Source organism: Psammomys obesus, unplaced genomic scaffold (assembly GCF_907164565.1).
Source record: "Psammomys obesus unplaced genomic scaffold, mPsaObe1.curated_primary_1811, whole genome shotgun sequence".
In the NCBI taxonomy this organism is placed as follows: domain Eukaryota; kingdom Metazoa; phylum Chordata; class Mammalia; order Rodentia; family Muridae; genus Psammomys; species Psammomys obesus.
Window position 1 is genome coordinate 7,644,611 of NW_026593286.1, and position 20,098 is coordinate 7,664,708.

The 20,098-nt window shown below is 44.3% G+C and overlaps 1 protein-coding gene across 6 annotated transcripts in view; it reads right to left on the reverse strand.

The window, feature by feature from the left end:
- The window catches only part of LOC129683736 (nuclear autoantigen Sp-100-like), a 66,107-nt gene extending 50,802 nt beyond the window's left edge, over nucleotides 1-15,305 (reverse strand). For 4 of the 6 annotated variants that reach the window (XM_055616641.1, XM_055616638.1, XM_055616642.1 and 1 more), the window contains exons 1-7: nucleotides 15,188-15,305; nucleotides 9,911-10,070; nucleotides 7,822-7,990; nucleotides 6,831-6,902; nucleotides 2,890-2,955; nucleotides 1,421-1,498; nucleotides 1,015-1,104 (exon numbers count right to left, since the gene is read on the reverse strand). In XM_055616641.1, coding sequence (XP_055472616.1) covers nucleotides 1,015-1,104; nucleotides 1,421-1,498; nucleotides 2,890-2,955; nucleotides 6,831-6,902; nucleotides 7,822-7,990; nucleotides 9,911-10,070; nucleotides 15,188-15,213 — 661 coding nt within the window. In that variant the 5' untranslated portion in view covers nucleotides 15,214-15,305. The remainder of the gene's footprint in view (nucleotides 1-1,014; nucleotides 1,105-1,420; nucleotides 1,499-2,889; nucleotides 2,956-6,830; nucleotides 6,903-7,821; nucleotides 7,991-9,910; nucleotides 10,071-15,187) is intronic. The other 2 variants (XM_055616640.1, XM_055616643.1) reach the window with 1 other exon arrangement.
- Between the last annotated feature and the right edge of the window lie 4,793 nt (nucleotides 15,306-20,098).

The following is a 20,098-nucleotide window of genomic DNA, read 5'->3' on the forward strand; positions in this document are numbered from 1 at the left end:
TCTATTCTATTCTATTCTATTCTATTCTATTCTATTCTATTCTATTCCTATTCTTTTCAGTAGAGTTTCATGCTTTTCATGTAGTATTTTTTAAACCAAGTTAAGCTATAGGAAAAAAATTAATTAAAAAGTTAGTAATGATAGAGCCTTAACTTGGAATGTGGGCCTGGCTGCACACTTTTGTCACAATCCACAGTGGTTAGAGCTGCCTTTCCGGGTCATGGGCGTGATTACAGCCATTACCTCATGTGTGTGCATCACAGCCAGTGTCTCCTCTGGTCATACCCTCTCTCTCACACATGAATGGCTAATAGGTCACTCTGCAGCTCATCTGGGGGGTGGGTTGTGACTTACACAGTCATCTGACCCTGCCACTGGCAGAGTTAGGATGCCATTTCCAGACAGAGCCGCTCTAGATCTCACAGACTCAGGAAGTGTTCACCCGTTTTCCTCCCCACTGCATCCCTTCCCTCTGTTCATGTCTCACCACAATCCTGCCCACTCTTCACCCAGTATTCTCACACCTGCATCCCCAGAGGAACAAGCAATATACTGTATTTGCCGTATGTTCAAATCCTGGAGGAAGGGTGTTCAGTGCATAACCATGACTTCAAAAGTCACTGTGGAAAGGATTGGTTTGAGTTTTTGTGTAAGGTTTGTGGTAGTGGCTCACAAGATGGCACAGTGGTCAAAAGCACTTGCTGCCATGCAGGGGACCTGGGTATGGTTTTCGACACCACAGGGTGGCTTATAACTTATCTGACACCTTTTCATGGCTACTTAAGGAACCAGAACACACATAGTTCATGTACATAATGCAGACACACACACACACACACACACACACACACACACACACACAACCAAAATAAATAAATCTGTTAAAACATTTAAAAATGAAGCATTAATTTCAAGAAATCTCTTCTACAATGACACATCTCACCTGGAACCTACACATACGTTTCCAAAAAATGAGTCATGCAATAAAGAAATGAATACTGTGGCCTGCATTACCAGTGCGATTGTGGGGCTCAGAGGGTTGATGGTTCTCAGTTTGAATCCCCCGGATGAGAGTGGTAGCTCCTCTAGCATCCCTTCTCCCGCCTGAGGAATAAAGGATTTCTTAGTGAATCCCCATGTTAGAAACAGACAGAAGAAAATTCCCATTCAATGCCATGGTGAGAAGCTGAGATTCTAGGAGCCTGATGACATCGACGAGTGAATCAGTAACAACAAGAAGAAGAAATGCATGCCACACTGATGAAGTACCAAGCATGGCTATGAATGCTTTTCATGGTATCACTCGACAGTCATCTGGACAAAGTACCACTGTCATATCGCTTTTATAAGAGATGACACTGGGGTCCAGAGAGATCAGGTAAGCAGTCTAGGCTCACAGAGGGAGAATCTCAGCTCAGACCTTCCCACTCTGCCAGGAACTTAGGGCACTGAATCCCAATACTTGTTTGGGTCCGAGATGAAATCCTCTTTGCAGCCTCTGAAAAATGAGATGATACAGCATCATTTTAAAGTTACTGAGAAGATAAAGGCAAGAATACCTGCATCGCTATGTCAGAGAACAAAACCACAACAATCAATGCCTTGAGTGTAGACTATTCCACATGAGTAATAGTTTAAATATTTATAAAACTAAGGAAGGTCAAGGGTTTAAATAGAACATCAAAAGGAACTGGGTGGTGGCAGCACACACCTTTAATCACAGTGTTTCTGGAGGCAGAGGCAGGTGGATCTCTGTGAGCTAGAGGCCAGCCTGCTCTACAGCTCCATACAGCACAGCAAGGGATACACAGGGAAAGCTGGTTTCAAGCATGTAATGAAGCCAACAAACAAACAACATAAAAAGTCACAGGGTTTTTCTTTTTTGTTTGTGAGTTTGGGTTTTGGTTTTCTGTGACAGGTTTCTTTGAGAAGCCTTGACTCTCCTGGACTAACTTTGTAGACCAGGCTGCTGACCTTGGCTCACAGAGATCTGGTTGCCAATGCCTCCCAGAGTTCTGGGTTTATAGGAATATGCCATCAAGCCCAGCTTCAAAGGGGCCTTTTGCCTAATTGATCTTATCTGTAGAGGGATTGGCAACCTGTTACCCCAGTGAGAACAAGTGGAGCTCTCATATGAGAGTTTCAGGTGAGTCATGATCTGATGAGCTAAACCCAGAGGGCAAAATCTGCAGCCTCACAGAAGGAGTGTGTCTATTTCAACCCTCTAACCACCACTGGACAGAAGAGCAGAGCATGTAGGCCATATTGAGTCATAGTCAACAAGGCAGAGGCAGACAACTGAATCCAGGAATATGGGCAAGGCATCCAGAAGATGAATCCTTTCTAGGCAACCCATAGGACCAAGATGATGGTTTATAAATCCTAAACTTGGAGAAATTATAGATGTGTCTGATGTTCTATAAAAACAAGGGAAGAGCGTTTTCCATACTCATGGTGTGTGTGTTAACTTGTTTTGTCTACAAAACAAACTAGGATTATCTAGAAAGAGGAACTCTCAATTTTTTGGAGTGGGAAGAAATCCTCTATCTAATTGGCCTATAGGCAGGTCTGTGAGGGCATATTGAGTAATGATTGATGAAGGAGGGACCAGGCCACAGGGGGTGGTAGCAGCCCTATGTAGGTTGGTCCTCAGGTACATATAAGAATTCAGGCAACACAGTGAACAATGTTAGTAAGCGACATTCTTCCATGGCCTGTGTTTCAGGCCCTGTCCTGATGGCCCTTCATAATAGAATATAAGCTGAAAGATAAGCCAAACACTTTCCTCCCAAAGTTGCTCTTGGTCATCGTGTTTCATCACAGCAACAGAGAGCAAACTAGGACACATGGGATAAGATAATGATATTGATAGTATCAACAAGAACAGACCATCAGATGAGGAGGAATTCATGGGTGACCAGGTCAGGCTTCCTTGAGAACAGCTCTCACCAGGTCCTAAGAGAAGAAATCAGATGTTATGTCAGGAGCTGAAGCAGGGGTTCTCTTTTGTCTTCATGATGTAAGGTCTAAATAGCCCCTTGAAGTGTCAATCCAGAGTTCATCTGGAGCTGAGTTTCCCCTGATTCTTGAGGTCACACATGGGGTCATGACTCTGTGAACACTACAAAGACAGTCTCTCTCAATTTTAGCTTCCTCAACTATAACCTGGGGCATCTAAATGATACCAATCTTTGATGGCAGCTGGGCTAGACAGTATCTAAGATAGATGCTAATCAAAGCAAAAAACTATCAACATAGTTCCTTCTGTCGTTGTCCTTTACTCTTTCTGCTCTTGTTCACAGTCTTTGCTCTTTTTGTGTCTGTCTCTCAAAGAATCCATGTGCTCTTTTCACACTTCCACCAGTTTCTCACTAGAGAGACAGAGAGAGAGAGAGAGAGAGAGAGAGAGAGAGAGAGAGAGTATGTGTGTTCCTTTATATATCTTTCATCTGGGATATTTTTGCTCTCAAACAACCTTTTTCATGTTTGAATCTATCTCTTCTGACATCAAGTGTGACACAGAAGCATAGGAAGAATGACAGTTTTGGTCTTTATCCCCTGTTCCTGGCCAGACTTCTCAAATCCCGAGGGAGGTCCCAAGTGATTAAGGTGAGAAGGGCATCAATGTACTCTAGCTCACAGCCAGCCTTCCTCAGTAACACCCCAGTGTGTGTTAAAGAGGTGAGGTCTGGAAATTCCTGAGGAATGGAGGGCTGGTGGCCAGGGGAATAAAATCAAGAGTTGACCCCTGACCTCCATGGTGAGAAGAGCTAAAAGTTGCTTTGATCATACGGCTAACGATTTCATTGATCATCCCTGTGTAACACAACTTTTATTAAAATCCTAAGTGACTCTGTTCAGAGGGATTTAGAGTTGACAAACTCCATAGTGCTGGAAGGGTGCTGTGCCCAGGGATGGTCCTCTCCCATATGGTGATTCTCCGTGTGCACACATGTGTGTGGAGGACAGAGAGCAGCCTTGGGTGTCATTCCTTAGGTGGTGTCAGCTTCCTGCTTTAGAGATGGGTTTTTCTTTTTTTTTTTTAAATTCTTTATTAATTACACTTTATTCACTTTATATCCCCCCTGTGTTTCCCTCCCTCCTCCTGTCCCAATCCCTCCCTTCCTCCACCCTCTGCATGCAAGCCCCTCCCCAAGTCCACTGATGGGGATGTCTTCTTTTCCTTCCTTCTGATCCTAGTCAATTAGGGTATCATCAGGAGTGGCTGCATTGTCTTCTTCTGTGGCCTGGTAATGCTGCTTCCCCCTCAGGGGGAGGTGATTAAAGAGCAGGCCAATCAGTTCATGTCAGAGACAGTCCCTGTTCCTATGACAATGGAACCCACTTGGGAAGTGAACTGCCATGGGCTACATCTGTGCAGGGGTCCTAGGTTATCTCCATGCATAGTCCTTGTTTGGAGTATCAGTCTCAGGAAAGACCCCTGTGCTCAGATTTTTTGGTTCTGTTGCTTTCCTTCTGGAGTTCCTGTCCTCTCCAGATCTTACTGTTTCCCACTTCTTTCATAAGATTCCCTGCACTCTGCCCAAAGGTTGCCCATAAGTGTCAGCATCTGCTATGATAGTCTGTAGGGCAGAGATTTTCAGAGGTCCTCTGTGTCAGGCTCCTGACTTGTTCCCTTTTTTCTCCTTCTTCTGATGTCCAGCCTCTTTGCATTTCTAGATAGGAATTGAGCATTTTAGCAAGAGTCCTCCCTCTTGATTAGTTTCTTTAGGTGTACAGATTTTAGTAGGTTTATCCTATATTATATGTCTATATGAGTGAGTATATACTGTGTGTATCTTTCTGCTTCTGGGATAGCTCACTCAGGATGATCTTTTCCAGATCCCACCATTTACCTGCAAATTTCATGATTTCCTTGTTTTTTTATTGCTGAGTAACATTCTGCAGAGGAATATTGAATGGCAGACAAACACTTAAAGAAATGTTCAACCTCATTAGCCATCAGGGAAATGCAAATCAAAACGACCCTAAGATTTCACCTTACACCCATCAGAATGGCTAAGATAAAAAACTCAAGAGACAACACATGCTGGAGAGGATGTGGAGAAAGGGGAACCTTCCTCCACCAGTGGTGGGAATGTAAACTTGTACAACCACTGTGGAAAGCAATCTGGCGCTTTCTCAGACAACTAGGAATAGCGCTTCCTCAAGATCCAGCTACACCACTCCTTGGAATATATCCAAAAGATTCTCAAGTACACACTAAGGACATTTGCTCAATCATGTTTGCAGCAGCCTTATTTGTAATAGCCAGAAGTTGGAAACTGCCCAGATGCCCCTCAGTGGAAGAATGGATGCACAAATTGTGAGATGGGGTTTTCACTAGCCTAGAATTCACCAACTTGCCTGGGCAGTGAGCCCAAGGCATATGCCTGTCTCTGCCTCCCTGTACAGGATTACAGCATGTGCCCCGTGCATGGGCTGTTTTCCACAGGAGGTCAGGGGATGAAACGCAAGTCCTTGTGCTTATACGAACATTGCCAAATGTGGCATCTTCTCCCCTCCCCTCGCCCAATCTGGCTTTTGTTTGTTTTTCTAGACAGGGTTTCTCTGTGTAGCCTTGATTATTTTGGACTTGCTTTGTAGACCAGGCTGGTTTTGCACTAACAGAGATCCACCTGTCTCTCCCTTCCAAATGCTGGGATTACAGGCATGTGTCACTGTACCCAGCAAGCTGTCCTTTTTTGAGCTATAACTTTCATAATAAATTGTAAGTTAGTGTTTCCTTGAGTTTCATGAGCTGTGCTAACCCCTTCTGTAGGCTGATGGCGTATGGAAACCTCTGATTTATGGGCAACTGGTCAGAAGCACAGGTCACACCCTGAAACTTGTAACCAGCATCTGAAGTGGGAGGCAGTCTTAATCACACTGAGCCCTTTATCTGAATTTAACTAATTATAAGATACCCTACTGTAGTCTGGAGAATTGGTTGTGTGGGAAACCCCACGCATCACACCTCTGGTGTCGGAGGTCAGATAATGTACGGGCTCAGGCAAAACAAGGGCATTTCTCTTACAGAGCGTTTCCACTTTGGTGCCACCATGGACCACACTGCTTCACCCTTCACAGTTTCACACTGGTCGTCTGCTCTAGGGGCTTTTCTAAACCACAGCTCCTTGTGAGCAGTCAGTCTCTTTCATCTGGATTGCTGACACTGGGTTCATATTCTTCATCATTGGTCCAGGGTGACCATCTGTTGTCATGGTTGCTCTGCCAGGACCCCACACCCCATTAGAGGCAGGTGACAGTTTGGATCTCCAGTGCCCCACCTTCCCAGGCTCGTGTATTAGAGGTCTGGCCCTCAGAATGGCGCCCATGGATGCTGGTGCCACCTTTCACAGGCAGAGCCTAGTGGAAGGAAGTTAGATCACTAGGGTGTACCCTTGACGGACCACAGGCACCTCATCTCTTTCCTTGCTTCCAGGTCCCCATGAGGTAAACATCTTTGCTTCACTTGACCCCTTTCTTTGATGTTCTGTACCACCATAGGCATAAATAGTGAGGACAAACCATCTGGGCAGAAGTCTCTAAAACCGTGTATTCAAATAAATTGACTTGTCTGATTCTGTTTTGTTTTACTATGTAAGTTGGTGGGCCTCAAACTCACTTCAAACTCAAACTCAAACTCTTGACTCAGAATTTTGAGTGCCCAGCTTCTTCTGGGTAATTAATCACAGTACAGGAAAGCTAACACCAGGCTCATACCAACTCCCCTCCTTGCTGACTCTTTCCTGACTCACATTTGTCTAACGATCACCTTTATATCCTATTCTCAGAGGCAGTAAGAAGCTTTCTCCAATTTAAATTACCTTGTTCGAGACTTAGGTGGGAGTTCAGGCCTCCTCTATCACTTCCTTGGAAACACAATGCATTCGGGAAGACTGAAACAGGAGAGGGAGGGAGAGGGAAGAGGAGAAGCTATTAGAGATCTCCAGAAGAGACAAGGAGCAACATTTCAAAATTACACATTTAGGAATTTGTAGTTCTCTAATCATTTCAAGTTAAATGGGTCCCTCATGACAAAGTTCACCCATCATGCTCTGGGACAGGGAAGATTCCCACAAGGAAACCTTTATGCTTCTCATACAAAAAAGAGACACTCAAGGTCCAGAATAAAATAGTAGAAGGCACACAGTGAGCTGTGTTACTTTTTTAATGCTCAGATAGCAGGGAAGGTATATTTCCAAACAAGAAAAATAGAAGCAAAAGATGGCTTCTGGGTTGTCCCAGGGGTAAGAATAAATGAGGGAGGGGCTTTTCTGGGTGGAAAAGGATCTAGGAAGGTCTAGGATCTGGCACATACCTAAGGGAAGCCCCCTGCAGCTTTAAAGGTGGGTGAGATGGAGTTGAAGACTGGCTCACACATTGTTGATTTCTATGAGCAGGTGGTGCTAAAGTAAGATGGATCCTGCACCCCCAGCTGCGCTGTCACTCAAGGTGGGTGCTAGCCAACCTGATGGACTGTGACATATGTCAGTATAAGGGCTCGCGCTCAAGAGACACAACAGTGATACCATACTGGGACTCAGCACTTCTAATCCTATCCTTCTCTACATAGCCTGATGCTGGTGTGGCTCTCACTGCCTGGAGAGGCTAAGTGCCCAGCTGAGCAGACCTCTGGAGGTTGTACACTGTAGCCATTAAACATGCATTTTAGGATGATATATAGCACGTTAGTTTTGTTAACTCTTATATCACCAAATGCACTGAACACTATGTGCAAATGGTAAAACTTAATAAACAGTTGTTGGGAAAAAAAAACAGACTGTGATTTCAAAGGGTGATACTAAGCCCAATTACCATTATTAAAGCTTGTGGAAATGGGTTCCAAATGAGGGTAATTCTCCATGTTGACCTCACAGAACAATTCCTGCAGAACTGTCATGTTAAAATTCTTCTCCAGTTCTTCCAGGGCTTTGTAGATCACTTCGTGTAGAGGGACCAGGCTTCTACAAGAGTCTTGAAAATCCTTAAAAACAATGAGTGGAGAAAATGTAAGTACAGGCTTCCAAGTCCCAGAAGAACCCTAGAAATAATTATGGTTAGTATACCCCAACCCCCTCCAAACATATCTTCTAGTGGGAAGTTTTGTATTTCCATGACTGCTTCATGAAACAAGAAAATATTTTCTCTGTGAAAATAATCACTGGTGATGTCCAACTACCACTCTCATTTACATGACATTTAAGAGGGGCCACCTTTGAAGGGGAAACATGAGTTAGAGGTCAGCATGGGGCTGGTGAGATTGTTCATGGGGTATAGCCACTTGTTGTCCCTGCTCCTGAAAGTCTGAGTGCAATCCCTGGGATTCAGATGGTGGAAGCAGAGAACCAGCTAGCCACAGGTTGTCCTCCTACCTGCCCGTATGCACAGCAGCTGGCCCATACACAGATACCCACACACCACAAACACACACATGTAGTCATAAGTAAATAAATAATAAAGGTAATAATGTTTCTAAAGGTGTGGAGGGCTAGAGAGGTGGATGGCTCAGGGGTCGAGAGTGCTTGCTGCTCCGGCAGAGGACCCAAGTTTGGGTCCCAGCACCTTCACGCCAGCTCACAAACATCTGTACCTCCAGTTCCAAGTGATTCAGTGTTCTTTTCTGGCCTCCGTGGGCACCACACACACAAGTGGCATGCACACATAGATGCAGGCAAAATACTTGTACATGTGAAAAGAAAAAGAAATACATCCTTGAAAAAAAAAAACCAAAAACATGGCTAATGTGTAGTTAAAAGACAAGATACTTTAGAATGGGCTTGGCAGGTTGTCAGTGGTATTCTGTTAACTGGACCTCTTCCACAGGTCCTGGGTTCAGTCCCCAGCACCCACCTGGTGGCTCACAATCATTTGCTTGACTCCAATTCTGTGGAATCTCGGGGCCTCTCTCAACCTCCAACGGTGCCAGGAACACAGGCTGTGCACAGACATACATGCAGAGAAAACACTTGTGCACGGAAAACAATATAAATAATTTTAAAATGTGTCCTAATAAGACACTCTGTACATTTTAATATTCTCAAATCTAGGTTTTTAAAATAGGCATTTGTTAAAATAAGATGTGCTAACTGAAATTTCATGGAGTCAGTTTGATAAATACTTGAAGTTAATTACAATCACTTTTTTTTTTTTTTTTACTTTAGTTTAGTTTAAATTACATGAATCGAACAGTGTCAAGTGCAGAAGACGCTGCACATCTATGGAGAACCTCCATTCTGATCTAGCTTATCTTCAACAATACTCACTGAGCCCAGAAGGTGCACGGAACACCATTTCCGCAGATGGAAGCAGGACCATCTCCTGAAGCCTCTGCTTCACCTCTCCCTTAATACCTGGAGAGAACACTTCTAGAAATATCTGCCTAATGGGTGTCACTCACAGGAAACCGAGATTTCAAATCTGAGGCCATAATTCTGATTCATAATTGATTAACTTATTATCATAATTCATGTCTCTACAAAATGCTGTGAAAATCCAAGAGCTTTCTTTGTCAAAATGAAGTCTAGGGGCTGGAGAGACGCCTAAGTGGTTAAGAGAATGTATAGCTTTTGCAGAGGAACTAGGTGCCATTCCCAGAACCCACATCAGGCAGCTCACAACTTCAGTTCTAAGAAATCTAGGCCCTTTTCTGAATTCTCTGGGCACAAGCATCTATGTGAACACATACATACATACACACACACACACAGAAACACACATATACACATGCAAACACAGGAAAACATGAACATATGCATGCAAGTAAGAAATGAAATCTTTAAAAAAAAATTAAATCCAAACTGAAAAACCTGTCAGCCAACCAGTCTGAAGTTTGGTTCCACGATATCAAAGTGTAATTTAATTTGGAGTTTGTTTACCAGGTTATGCTGTAATAAACCTCACTTACATGATACATTTTGTCAGTGATGAGTTCGTGATCACGAAGGCCCTCAAGGAAAGGAAACGGCTTTTTTATTGCATATGAAATCACCAATTTCTGTTTTTTGAAGTACTGAAGTATAGCATTATTGGAAAACATCTCTGTGTTCTCATGATTTGTGGACATCCTGGAGGGGGAAAGACCATAGGAAAATTATCATTACAGCTATAGACGTTTGTGCAAACCATAAAGTTTTATATATGAAAGAAAGACTTTGAAGAACCAACATACATAAGACAGAGGGTCTTGAGTTTACCCTATAAATGAACTAGCTGGGCTGGATCCTCTGAGTTCAAGTGCGACCGACCCCGCTTCAGTACATAAGGAAGGACCCCAGCATCAGCCTATGGCTTCCCCACACACTTGTGCACACACGCACGTGTACACACACAAGCTCTCACACATGTGAATGTTTGTACATGCATGTACGCACACTGCATACCACACTGCACACAAAACAAAGCGGAGCAGAACGTTAATTACGATTCAAAAATTCTACTACGAGGTGTGCTTTTATAGGATTGGTAAGAAGGAATAGTCCCACTAACTTATTTGCAAATATTTCTGGTGGTTTTATTGATAGCCAAAAGATAGAGATAATCAAAATGCCCTTTAATTGGTGAGTAGAAAATAAAACTGAGATTTTACCTTACACCCATCAGAATGGTTAAGATGAAAAACTCAAGTGACAACACATGCTGGAGAGGATGTGCAGAAAGGGGAACCCTCCTACATTGATGGTGGGAATGTAATCTTGTACAACCACTTTGGAAATCAATCTGGCACTTTCTCAGACAATTAGGAATAGCACTTCCTCAAGATCCAGCTATACCACTCCTAGGCATATACCCAAAAGATGCTCAAGTACACAACAAGGACATTTGCTCAGCCATGTTTGTAGCAGCTCCATTCATAACAGCTAGAAGCTGGAAACAACCTAGATGTCCCTCAACAGAGGAATGGATATAGAAATTGTGGTACATTTACACAATGGAATACTACCCAGCAACTAAAAACAAGGAAATCACGAAATTTGCAGGCAAATGGTGGGAACTAGAAAAGATCATCCTGCACGAGCTAACCCAGAAGCAGAAAGACACACATAGTATATACCGACTTGGATATTAAACATATAATATAGAATAAACATACTAAAATCTGTACACATAAAGAAGTTAAACACGAAGGTAGACCTTGGGTAAGATGATCAATCCTCACTCAGAAGGACAAATGCAATAGACAGCAGATGCAGAAGAAGACAGGGAACAGGATAGGAGCCTACCACAGAGGGCCTCTGAAAGACTCTACTGATCAAAGTATTTAAGTGGATGCTGAGATTAATAGTCAAACTTTGGGCAGAGTGCAGGGAATCTTATGAAAGAAGGGGGAGTAAAAAGACCTGGAGGGGACAGGAGCTCCAAAAGAGACCAACACACACACACATATACATACACAAAACAAACAAACAAAACAGAGCCCTAGGGCCCTTGAAGAGAAAGATACACCAACCAAGGAAAATGAATGGAGAGGACTTAAACCCTGGTCAGATGTAGCCCATAAATTCAGTCTCCAAGTGGGGTTCCCTAGTTAGGGGAGCAGGGGCTTTCTCTGGCTTGAACTCAGTGGCAGGCTCTCTGTTCACCTCCCCCTGTGAGGTGCAGCCTTACCAAGCCACAGAGAAAGACATTGTGACCAGTCCTGATGACACATGATAGCCTAGGGTCAAACAAGAGGAGGAGGACTCCCCTCTACTAGTGGACTGGTGGAGGGGCATAGGGGGAGAAGAGGGAGGGAAGATGGGATAATTTTCTTGACTGATGATTGATGCGGGAGGGGCCAGCTCACTGTGGGCATTGCCACCCCTGGGGACATTGTTCTGGGGCACAGAATAAAGGAAACTAACCAAGTCAGTATGGCCATAGATTCTTCCTTAGAATACTGCCATAGAGTCTGCTTCAATTGCTGCCTCCAGGTTCTGCCTGAGCTCCTGCCCTGACTTCTTGCAGTGATGGACTGGGATGTGGAACTGTAAGCCAAATAAACTTTGTTTTTCACCAAGTTATATTTAGCCATGGTGTTTTATCCCTGCAACAGAAGCCCAAGAGACTGCAAGATTGGATGTTTCTACAGTCTGAATAGGAACAACAGGAGGTGACAGACAGCACTTAGGTTAAAAAGACATCTTATTGGTGTCAGGGTCTCTAGGACAGTTCCCAGCAGCTCAGTGGCAGGGAACACAGTAAGACAGCCATGCCCTGGGACAACCCAGGCCAGCACTGGAAAAACAAAGTGCATTGTCTTTCCCTCCAAACAAGCCATTGGGTAGCATATATGAGTCCACTGTCTCAGCAGTTCCTCTTTTGTTTGATTTTGGTACAAATACTTGCTTTTGACACAAAATACTTGTCGGTTAGCATAATGAAGCATATGGCCACTGTTCTTACAGCTTGTTGGTGACAGTGAACAAAGTAGTGACCTAAATCCATCAAAAGAAGAGTGGTTTAAAGCTCCTGGAAAGGACTGTCCAGATGGCTCAGCTGGTAAAGGAGACAGAATCCAAGTCTGATGACTTGAGTTGGATCCCAGAAACCACATGTGTAAATGCTGTTTTTATTTCCTCAGATGTAATGATGAGAGCCATCATCAAGCTTTATGAGTACAGGGCTTGAGCTGATCCAAGAGCATTTCTAACTGTCCCTAGGTATAGCCCTGGAAGCTTCTAGCCTTCCTCAAATCTAATCTTCTGCAAGCCCAGACCTTGAAGGATTCAGTATCTACCCTCTATCTGTTAACATGGGCCTAGAATATTTTCAGCCTCTGAGACTTACTGCTGAATAAACTCACTGTTTCTAGATCTTTCTGAATTCTAGATGGCTGGTTCAACTCAGCTGTCTGGCTCAAAACTCCTCTACAAGCTTACTAGTTCAAACTGGCCTCTCTCCACTTCTCACTGGGTTGCTGTGCTTGGAAATACTGCCTCTGCGCACCATAAACTGACTTATACAAACTAAACTATACTCAACTGTACTGAATCAAACTGTACTGTACTCTGAAACTATTGTACTGTTTCCATGAACAATCTTCCTTGCTCTCTCTTTCTCTGCAATCTCTTGAGCAGCTTCTCTTTCTTGTCTGTTTTCATGAGATTTGGGTGTATACTATCTCTGACTCATTCTGTCAAATCTTTCTCTGATTCATCACTTTGTCTGCCCCTCAGTTACACATCATCGTTTGGGATAAAGGTGTGCACTAAATTCCATCCAGAGGGATTAAGTATGTGTATTTTAGCCAGAGGGGTTAAAAGTGTGTACTAAGGACATATTAGTCTTCCAGTCAGATCACACAGACCTAGTTCTTTAGATATCATCCCTTGCCAGGATAGCCATGTTCCTGGATTAAAATTCATTTACATACAAACAAGAAGGAAAGAACTAACTTCTCTACTTTGTCCCCTGACTCCACTGCACATGCACAGATGCACACAGGTAAAAACATGAGTAAACATAACACAGAATTATAAATCTCTGGGTTCATACACCAGTGCTCTGAATGGCAGGGAACTGTCAGAAAGAATAAAGTAAATGTACATGTGTTATAGTGAGGACGTTGCCAACGTTTTCACTTTTTAAATAAGCTAAGGCTCAAAACACAGGACAATATAACAAAATGAAAATATGTATTACATATTTATGAAAACAAGTTATACACAGCAAGGCACAGAAAAAGAGAAGGGGCTGGAGAGAAAGATCAACAGTTAAGAGGAATGACTGCTCTTCCAAAGGCCCGGAGTTCAGTTCCCAGCACCCATGTCTGGCAGCTCATAACCATCTATAGCTGCTACTACAGGGGACATCCTCTTCTGTCCTCCAAAGCTACCTGCCCTAATCTGTCTCTTGTATACACACACACACATCAATAAGTTATTTTTTAGAGGGTAAGGAATATCTAAGCATGGTCATACACATCTTTAATCCCAGTTCTTTTGAGACAGAGGCAGGTGGATCTCTGTTGTGAGTCTGAGGCTAGCCTTGTCTACATCATTTCAGGTCAGCCCAGATTACATAATAAAAAGATCAAGAAATCTTGAGGTGAGATTTAAAAAAAATACGGAAGCTGGCACCCAAGGAGTGGGTGAGCTACGGGGATTTAAATTTTTTTTAATATTTCCACAGGACTTGAAAGTTTATAAACCACATTTTATTGTGAAACAGTCCTGGTGGTACAGGCGTGTAACCCCAACCTATATAAGACTAACAACACGGACGAACCCATAAAATAACAGGACCACAAGTTCAAGGCCAGCCTGGGCTGTAGAAGGAGTTCAAGACCATCACGAGTAACTTAGCAAAACCTTGAGTCAAAAATTTTAAAAATAAATCGAGAGATACATAGTCAAGCATATTCAAGCACTTAGGTTCAACTGTGATACTGAAAAAAAAATTACTTCCTTTGCACTAATAAAAACACAGACTACTATTACTTATAAGTAGCATATTTGAATCACTACTGCTAGAGTAAACAATTCTACCATTTCTTGTCAGAAGTACCATCCACCTGGAATAGAAAACTCAAGTGAAAATAGAAACATGCAGCTTGCCCTGGCCTTTGCTTTCAGAGGTCTTTTCTTTTCCTTTGTCTTCCTTGAATGGGATTTGACAGTGAGAGCTCAGACTAGGAGTGAGCCTGGGGGCAGCTTTCTAGGTGATAATTTCAGGTTCAAGTTCAAGGTAGGAGATCAAAATGCGGAGAGGGAGGAACAGCTATTTACAATGAAGCCTCTGCTATTTGGCCTTCTTCCCGTGAGGTAACCTAGTGAAAGCAGGGACAGGCAGAGAGACTGAGAGCGCCCAGAAGTTGTAAGATAATCACAGCCATGCCACAGAGGACAGCAGCAGGAGTCCCTGTCAGCTGTGGCCAGTGTCTCCTCTGACAGCTGAGCAGTGGTTGCAAACAAGAGAGTTAGGACTTGTGTACAATAGGGCAAGCTGGGTTTGCCAGAAGTTATCTTACAGTTAAAAACTCCAGATGTTCTCTCTCTCTTTCTCTCTCTCCCCATTCTTCCTTCTCTCCCCCCTCTCTCTTCATTTTGTCTCAATCTGCCCCACAATCTCTCCTCTCATACTATAGTGCAAAGCTTCTTCAGGTCAGGTGGTTTGGACTGACTGAAGCTGCAGCCAGTAACTCAAGACATAAACTCACCCATGCTGTCAGAGGGAAAAGTCACAGAGCAGAAAGAAGACCCACCTGGTGCTCATGCTGCTCCCTTCCATCTACCAGCACCTGCCTGGAGCCTGGAACAGTGAGCTGTGCTCCCTTGGTCTCTGCACAGGCTTCCTGGCTGCTGTGGCCCACAGCTGAGAGCAGGAAGTCAGCCTGAGTAGAAACTCAGCAGGAAGGGCTCCGCCCTAACTGGGAAAAGAAAAATGAAAGTATTTCTCTAACCTCAAATGTGCTGTTGTGAGAGATTGCCCCTCCTTATTTGGAATGTGGTGTCAGGGAGGAGGAGAAAGGGGAACCTAGAGGATTGCAAAGGGGTACACCAGGGAAAAGCAGAGCCAGGTCCTGGGAGAGTTTTATTTATGAAAGACAATAACAGAATATCTCCACTCAAAGCAAACTGTTCTCAGTTACTCCTGTGTCTGGGAGGGTAGCAGAGTTTCCTTGGGGTTAGTTGTAATTCCATTTTCTGTCATGTCCCTGGTTGAAGGGACTTGGGTAGCAAGAGAGATGGAGAAAGAGTGCCAAACACTTTCAAGTTAGCTCTCAGGCTAGCAGGAGAACCAGGAGCCGGATCCTGACTGAGAGAAGATGTCACATAGATCTAGTGGGTGAAAGGTGACCCACCAAACTGACAGACACTTTGGGTCAGAGCCCTCTGTCTGCAGAGTCGTCACCCCAGCCTAAAACTCAAGGGTGGGAGGAAGCTGCAACCGTGGCCACCAGGGCAAGAGGATGAAGAACTGGTCACCCTTCTGGTGCAGATGTGATAATTCCTGATGGGCAGTCACCTCCAGTGAGCTCCTCTTGGAGGTCCCTGACGGGTCCTCAGCATCTACCAGGTCTCTGCTCCTCCTTCTGGGAAGACTTTCTCTGAGGGACTTGGCAGACTGAGGTGAGCCTGCCCCTTGTCAGGTCTCCCAGGAGTCTTTTCTCCTGCACGGACACTGGCTGTGTTCTCCATTCTCTCAAGTGCACAGGGATAGGCTGGTATGGGGCAGGAGTGGGTATGACTCACAGGAACAGCCTGAGGTCATGCTTGGGGTTAGACTTCAGGGGACTTTTTGTTGCCCCACAGTGTAGCCAGCTCTCCAATTCTACTCTGTCAGGAACAAAACTTTTCTATGATCTTATCTTACTATAAATCTTGTGTCTGTATGAGCGTATGTGCACATGAGTGGTGGACTAGGCCAGAAGACACTGTGGGATCCCCTAGAGCTGGAGTTATAGGCAGTTGTGAGTTACCTGGTGTGGGTGCTGGGAACCATATCCAGGTCCTCTGGAAGAGCAGAAGGCCCTCTTAATCGTTGAGCCATCTGTAGCCCCAAACAGTATTTTCACCCTCATTCTGTCTGTCACGTGCTCTGGAGACAAGGTTAGGAAATGTGATAAACTTGGGGCTCTGAGCCCCTAAACTTGTTTAAGCCTAAGCCTGTCTTTTCATCAAGTTCCCCTCTACTTGTGTACCCGGTGAGCAAAGATGCCAGAAGGCCAGGCAATTCTACTATCATCATCCAGGCCCAGTGGGCACTGGGTGGCAACATTTCAGCTCTTACACACTGAGTTGAGACTGAGTCAAGCCGCTAACAGCCAGATCTCTGCTTAGAACCCCAGGGAGTAGGCTAAGGCTGAGAAGCTTTGGATATTATGGGCTTTGTGAGATGTCGAGGGGATAGAGCAGGAAACATGGCTAATCTTCTTGGGAGAGACTGGAAGAGATCCCAAGCAGAAAAGGAAAAGTTACTGGACAGAGGAACACAAGAGGTCCACTTGTTCATCTTCTAAAGTTCTGAGAAACTCTCCATGAGACCAGGGTCCTGATAAGGTAGCAGGAGGAGGTGGGATGGTGGGCCAAGAGCCTCATGTCAGGGAAGTCCCTACCTCTCATCTCTGTCATTACCCAGAGCCTTTCAGTTTAGCTTCTGTATCATCAAGTGGTCAGGCCCAGAGATTCCCTGTGTTCTGGGTATACAGATGGGAGGCCCAGACACTCCTCAGACCATTGATGTCACACATGCTGTCCTTCCACAGATGCCCTGCCACTGAGACTGGCCGTGCCCACACCATTCAGCAAGGAAAGAGCTAGCGACTTTCCTCTCTTGTTTTCTTTTCTGTAGTTTTTTTTTTTTTCATCCTCCTCCTTCTCTTCAAATTCTTTTTTTCTTTTCTATGCGTTGATGTTTTGCCAGTATTTATATATGTATGAGTCCTCAGACCCCTGGGACTGGAGTGACAGACAGTTGTGAGCTGCCAGTGGTGCTGGGATTCGAACCTCCTCTGGAAGAGCAGGCAGTGTTCTCACTACTGAGCTATCAACATTATCAGAGGACTGTATCCACTCTCTGTCCAGAGTAGGCTCCAGAATACTCCGCCTAGTGGTTGTTATAGGTAGTAGTCTCCTTAGATGTGTATTCTACCACCATTGATGGGACCCAAAAGTCCTTTTCAAGAGCTATGGAAACATCTTGGGAATGGTGGTAGAAGTTCTAAGTTATGACACGATCTTAATATTTGATAGTCTATGAGCATATGTGAGCTTTTGGCCTATACAGAGACTTTTGGTGCAAACTGTCAGGGAGGCACTGTGAATCTGGCTAAACCAAACTTGCTGGAAAAGTCCATTCATCCTTCTTTCCAGACAGCTACATTCTGCTTGTGTGTACCAGGGAGGGGCCTACTCACTGGAAGCCAAGGCACTCAAATTTGCCTGTGCCCCTCACCTCAATGTCTCATGGGGTGACCAAAAATCTCTTCCAAGTGCATAGCACTTGATGGTGCTTTAAAACATTCCAAAGCATGAAGCAGTTTCCAAAAAAACAAAACAAAACAAAACAAACAAACAAACAACAACAACAACAAAAAAAACGGAGAGATATCTTAAGAGAAAGAACAGGGCTTGAATGTGAAAACATCAAAAGATACCCTGCTTCCCATGTCCTACACTCTAGCGTCCCTTTACCATGTTCTAACTTCAGGGCCCTCGTGAGTGCAACCAGCACTCTCCCCTTAGACTCAACAGAGACCTCTCTGGATTCCCTAGACATTTATCCTGTTGCCTGTGGCTCCCTCATCCAGCAACCCTCCCACGATGGTCACTGCATTAATTGCGGAGCCATGCTGAATGAAGGGCTGCGCGTACCCGTGGTATCTTTTAACCTTGCCTGCAAGAACCAAGTATTGGAAGTTTGGTCTTTTTCAGTTGAGGTGATTGGTTGAGTTTAGCCTGAATTTAGCATGTGTCACTGAGATAATGGTGTAGGGTAAGAACCCTGCACCATTTTTATATTTCCACAGTAAACTCAGCAAAATCAACCAGCCAGCCTCTGTATAGGAGTCTCAGTAACAAGACTTTGCAAAAGTTAATGTGTCTATGGGGATTCAATGTATACATGTTGCTGGTTTAGTCCTATTCTTGGAGACCTATAGGAGTGGCTCCAGGGAGAGCCAGAAGTATCATTGTACAATCTGGTCACTGATGGTTACTCCTTGACCTCAGGGTCAAGCCTCAGAATGCCTAGTCTCAGTCGGGTGTCAGTTGTGGGAGATGAGGAGCACAGGGAACAGAATGTGACACAAACTACTTGCCCCAAGGCAGCTCTGGAAGGATCTTCACCCCTTCCCTGAAGATCCTATACCCTAGTTTCTGTCTAAAATCTTGGCAGAAATGTTGATAAAAGAACCTACAACATTTTGGCCTTGTGTTAATCCACCCCAGTGAGAATAAGAGCAGTGCCACAATTTTGAACCAAATTTGAAGCAAGCTTTAACTTAATACTGGCAAAGGGGAAGGACTCTGGCCAGGTCCACTTCTCAGTTCACAGAAAAATGGCAACAAGTCACATTTTGCAGAGGCTTAAAAAGTCTGTGCCTATCATAAGGCCACCATCAAGTCCGATTGGGGCAAGTATATATTCTGACGTACTTCCTGCCTGAAGCCAGGTAGAGGCAAGCATACATCCTGACCTATGTCCCGCCTACCTACCTCCTTCCTACAAGAGATCAAGCACAACCTGTGCAGTTCAGTCAAGCGAACCCGTTTAGGGAAGTGAAAACATGTGCCTTGTTATCTCCGGTAAACAGTAGCTTCTAGCAAGGGTTAGAGGCTTTCTTGTTTCACAGATCTCTGTGGCATGGTAACTAAACCTGAAAGCATACCTTTGACTCTCACACACTTGCCTAAACCAGCAAATGCTTCTTCAGTCAAACACACAACGGGGCTTAGAAAGAGGGTGGGATGAAGGTTTCAGGAGAGGAAACTCCAGTTTCCAGACAATCCTGATAGAGGTTTCACGTCAGATGGAAGACTGCAGATATGAACAGAAGCACCATGGGGAGATCTGGCAGGTACTGGATGGGTAAAAGTGTTGTTGGGTCTGAGGGCCTATTCTGAGTCAAAACTGACTGGATTATCAGCTATTTACCACCTCCTGCTTGAGGCAGAACTGGAAACCTTTGATGCAGCAGATGGTCATTTCATTCTAATGGATCAGATTTTGAGCAGTCTGTGTAGGAAGGACAAGGCCCAGCTCTCAGCTCAGACAGAGCTCTGTTTTCATGGACACAACAAAGGAATCTCTTTTCTGAGATTTCCTCTTCACTCTTTAAAAACCTTGGCCTGTTTTCGAGTTTGTTGTTTGTTTGTTTGATTGATTTTCCATGATGCTATCCACCAGAAAGCCTCCTACCAAAGTTTTCTCTTCCCTGAACAAGACTGTGGCTGCCTCTCAAGGTCAGGCAAAGGGAAGCAGGAAGTTCATTCTAAGCTACCTGCCTTCCAAATTTTAGCTTCTCTCCCAAGCCCTGTCTGAGTCTTTTTATTTGCAGAACAGGCTATTCGGGTTTTTGCACAGCTTCCAAAGTCACCACCTGAGTTACAGCCTAGTCGGCAGGTGCTTCTACATGGACACTCAATCCAAGTTTTGTCCCTACTCAGTCACT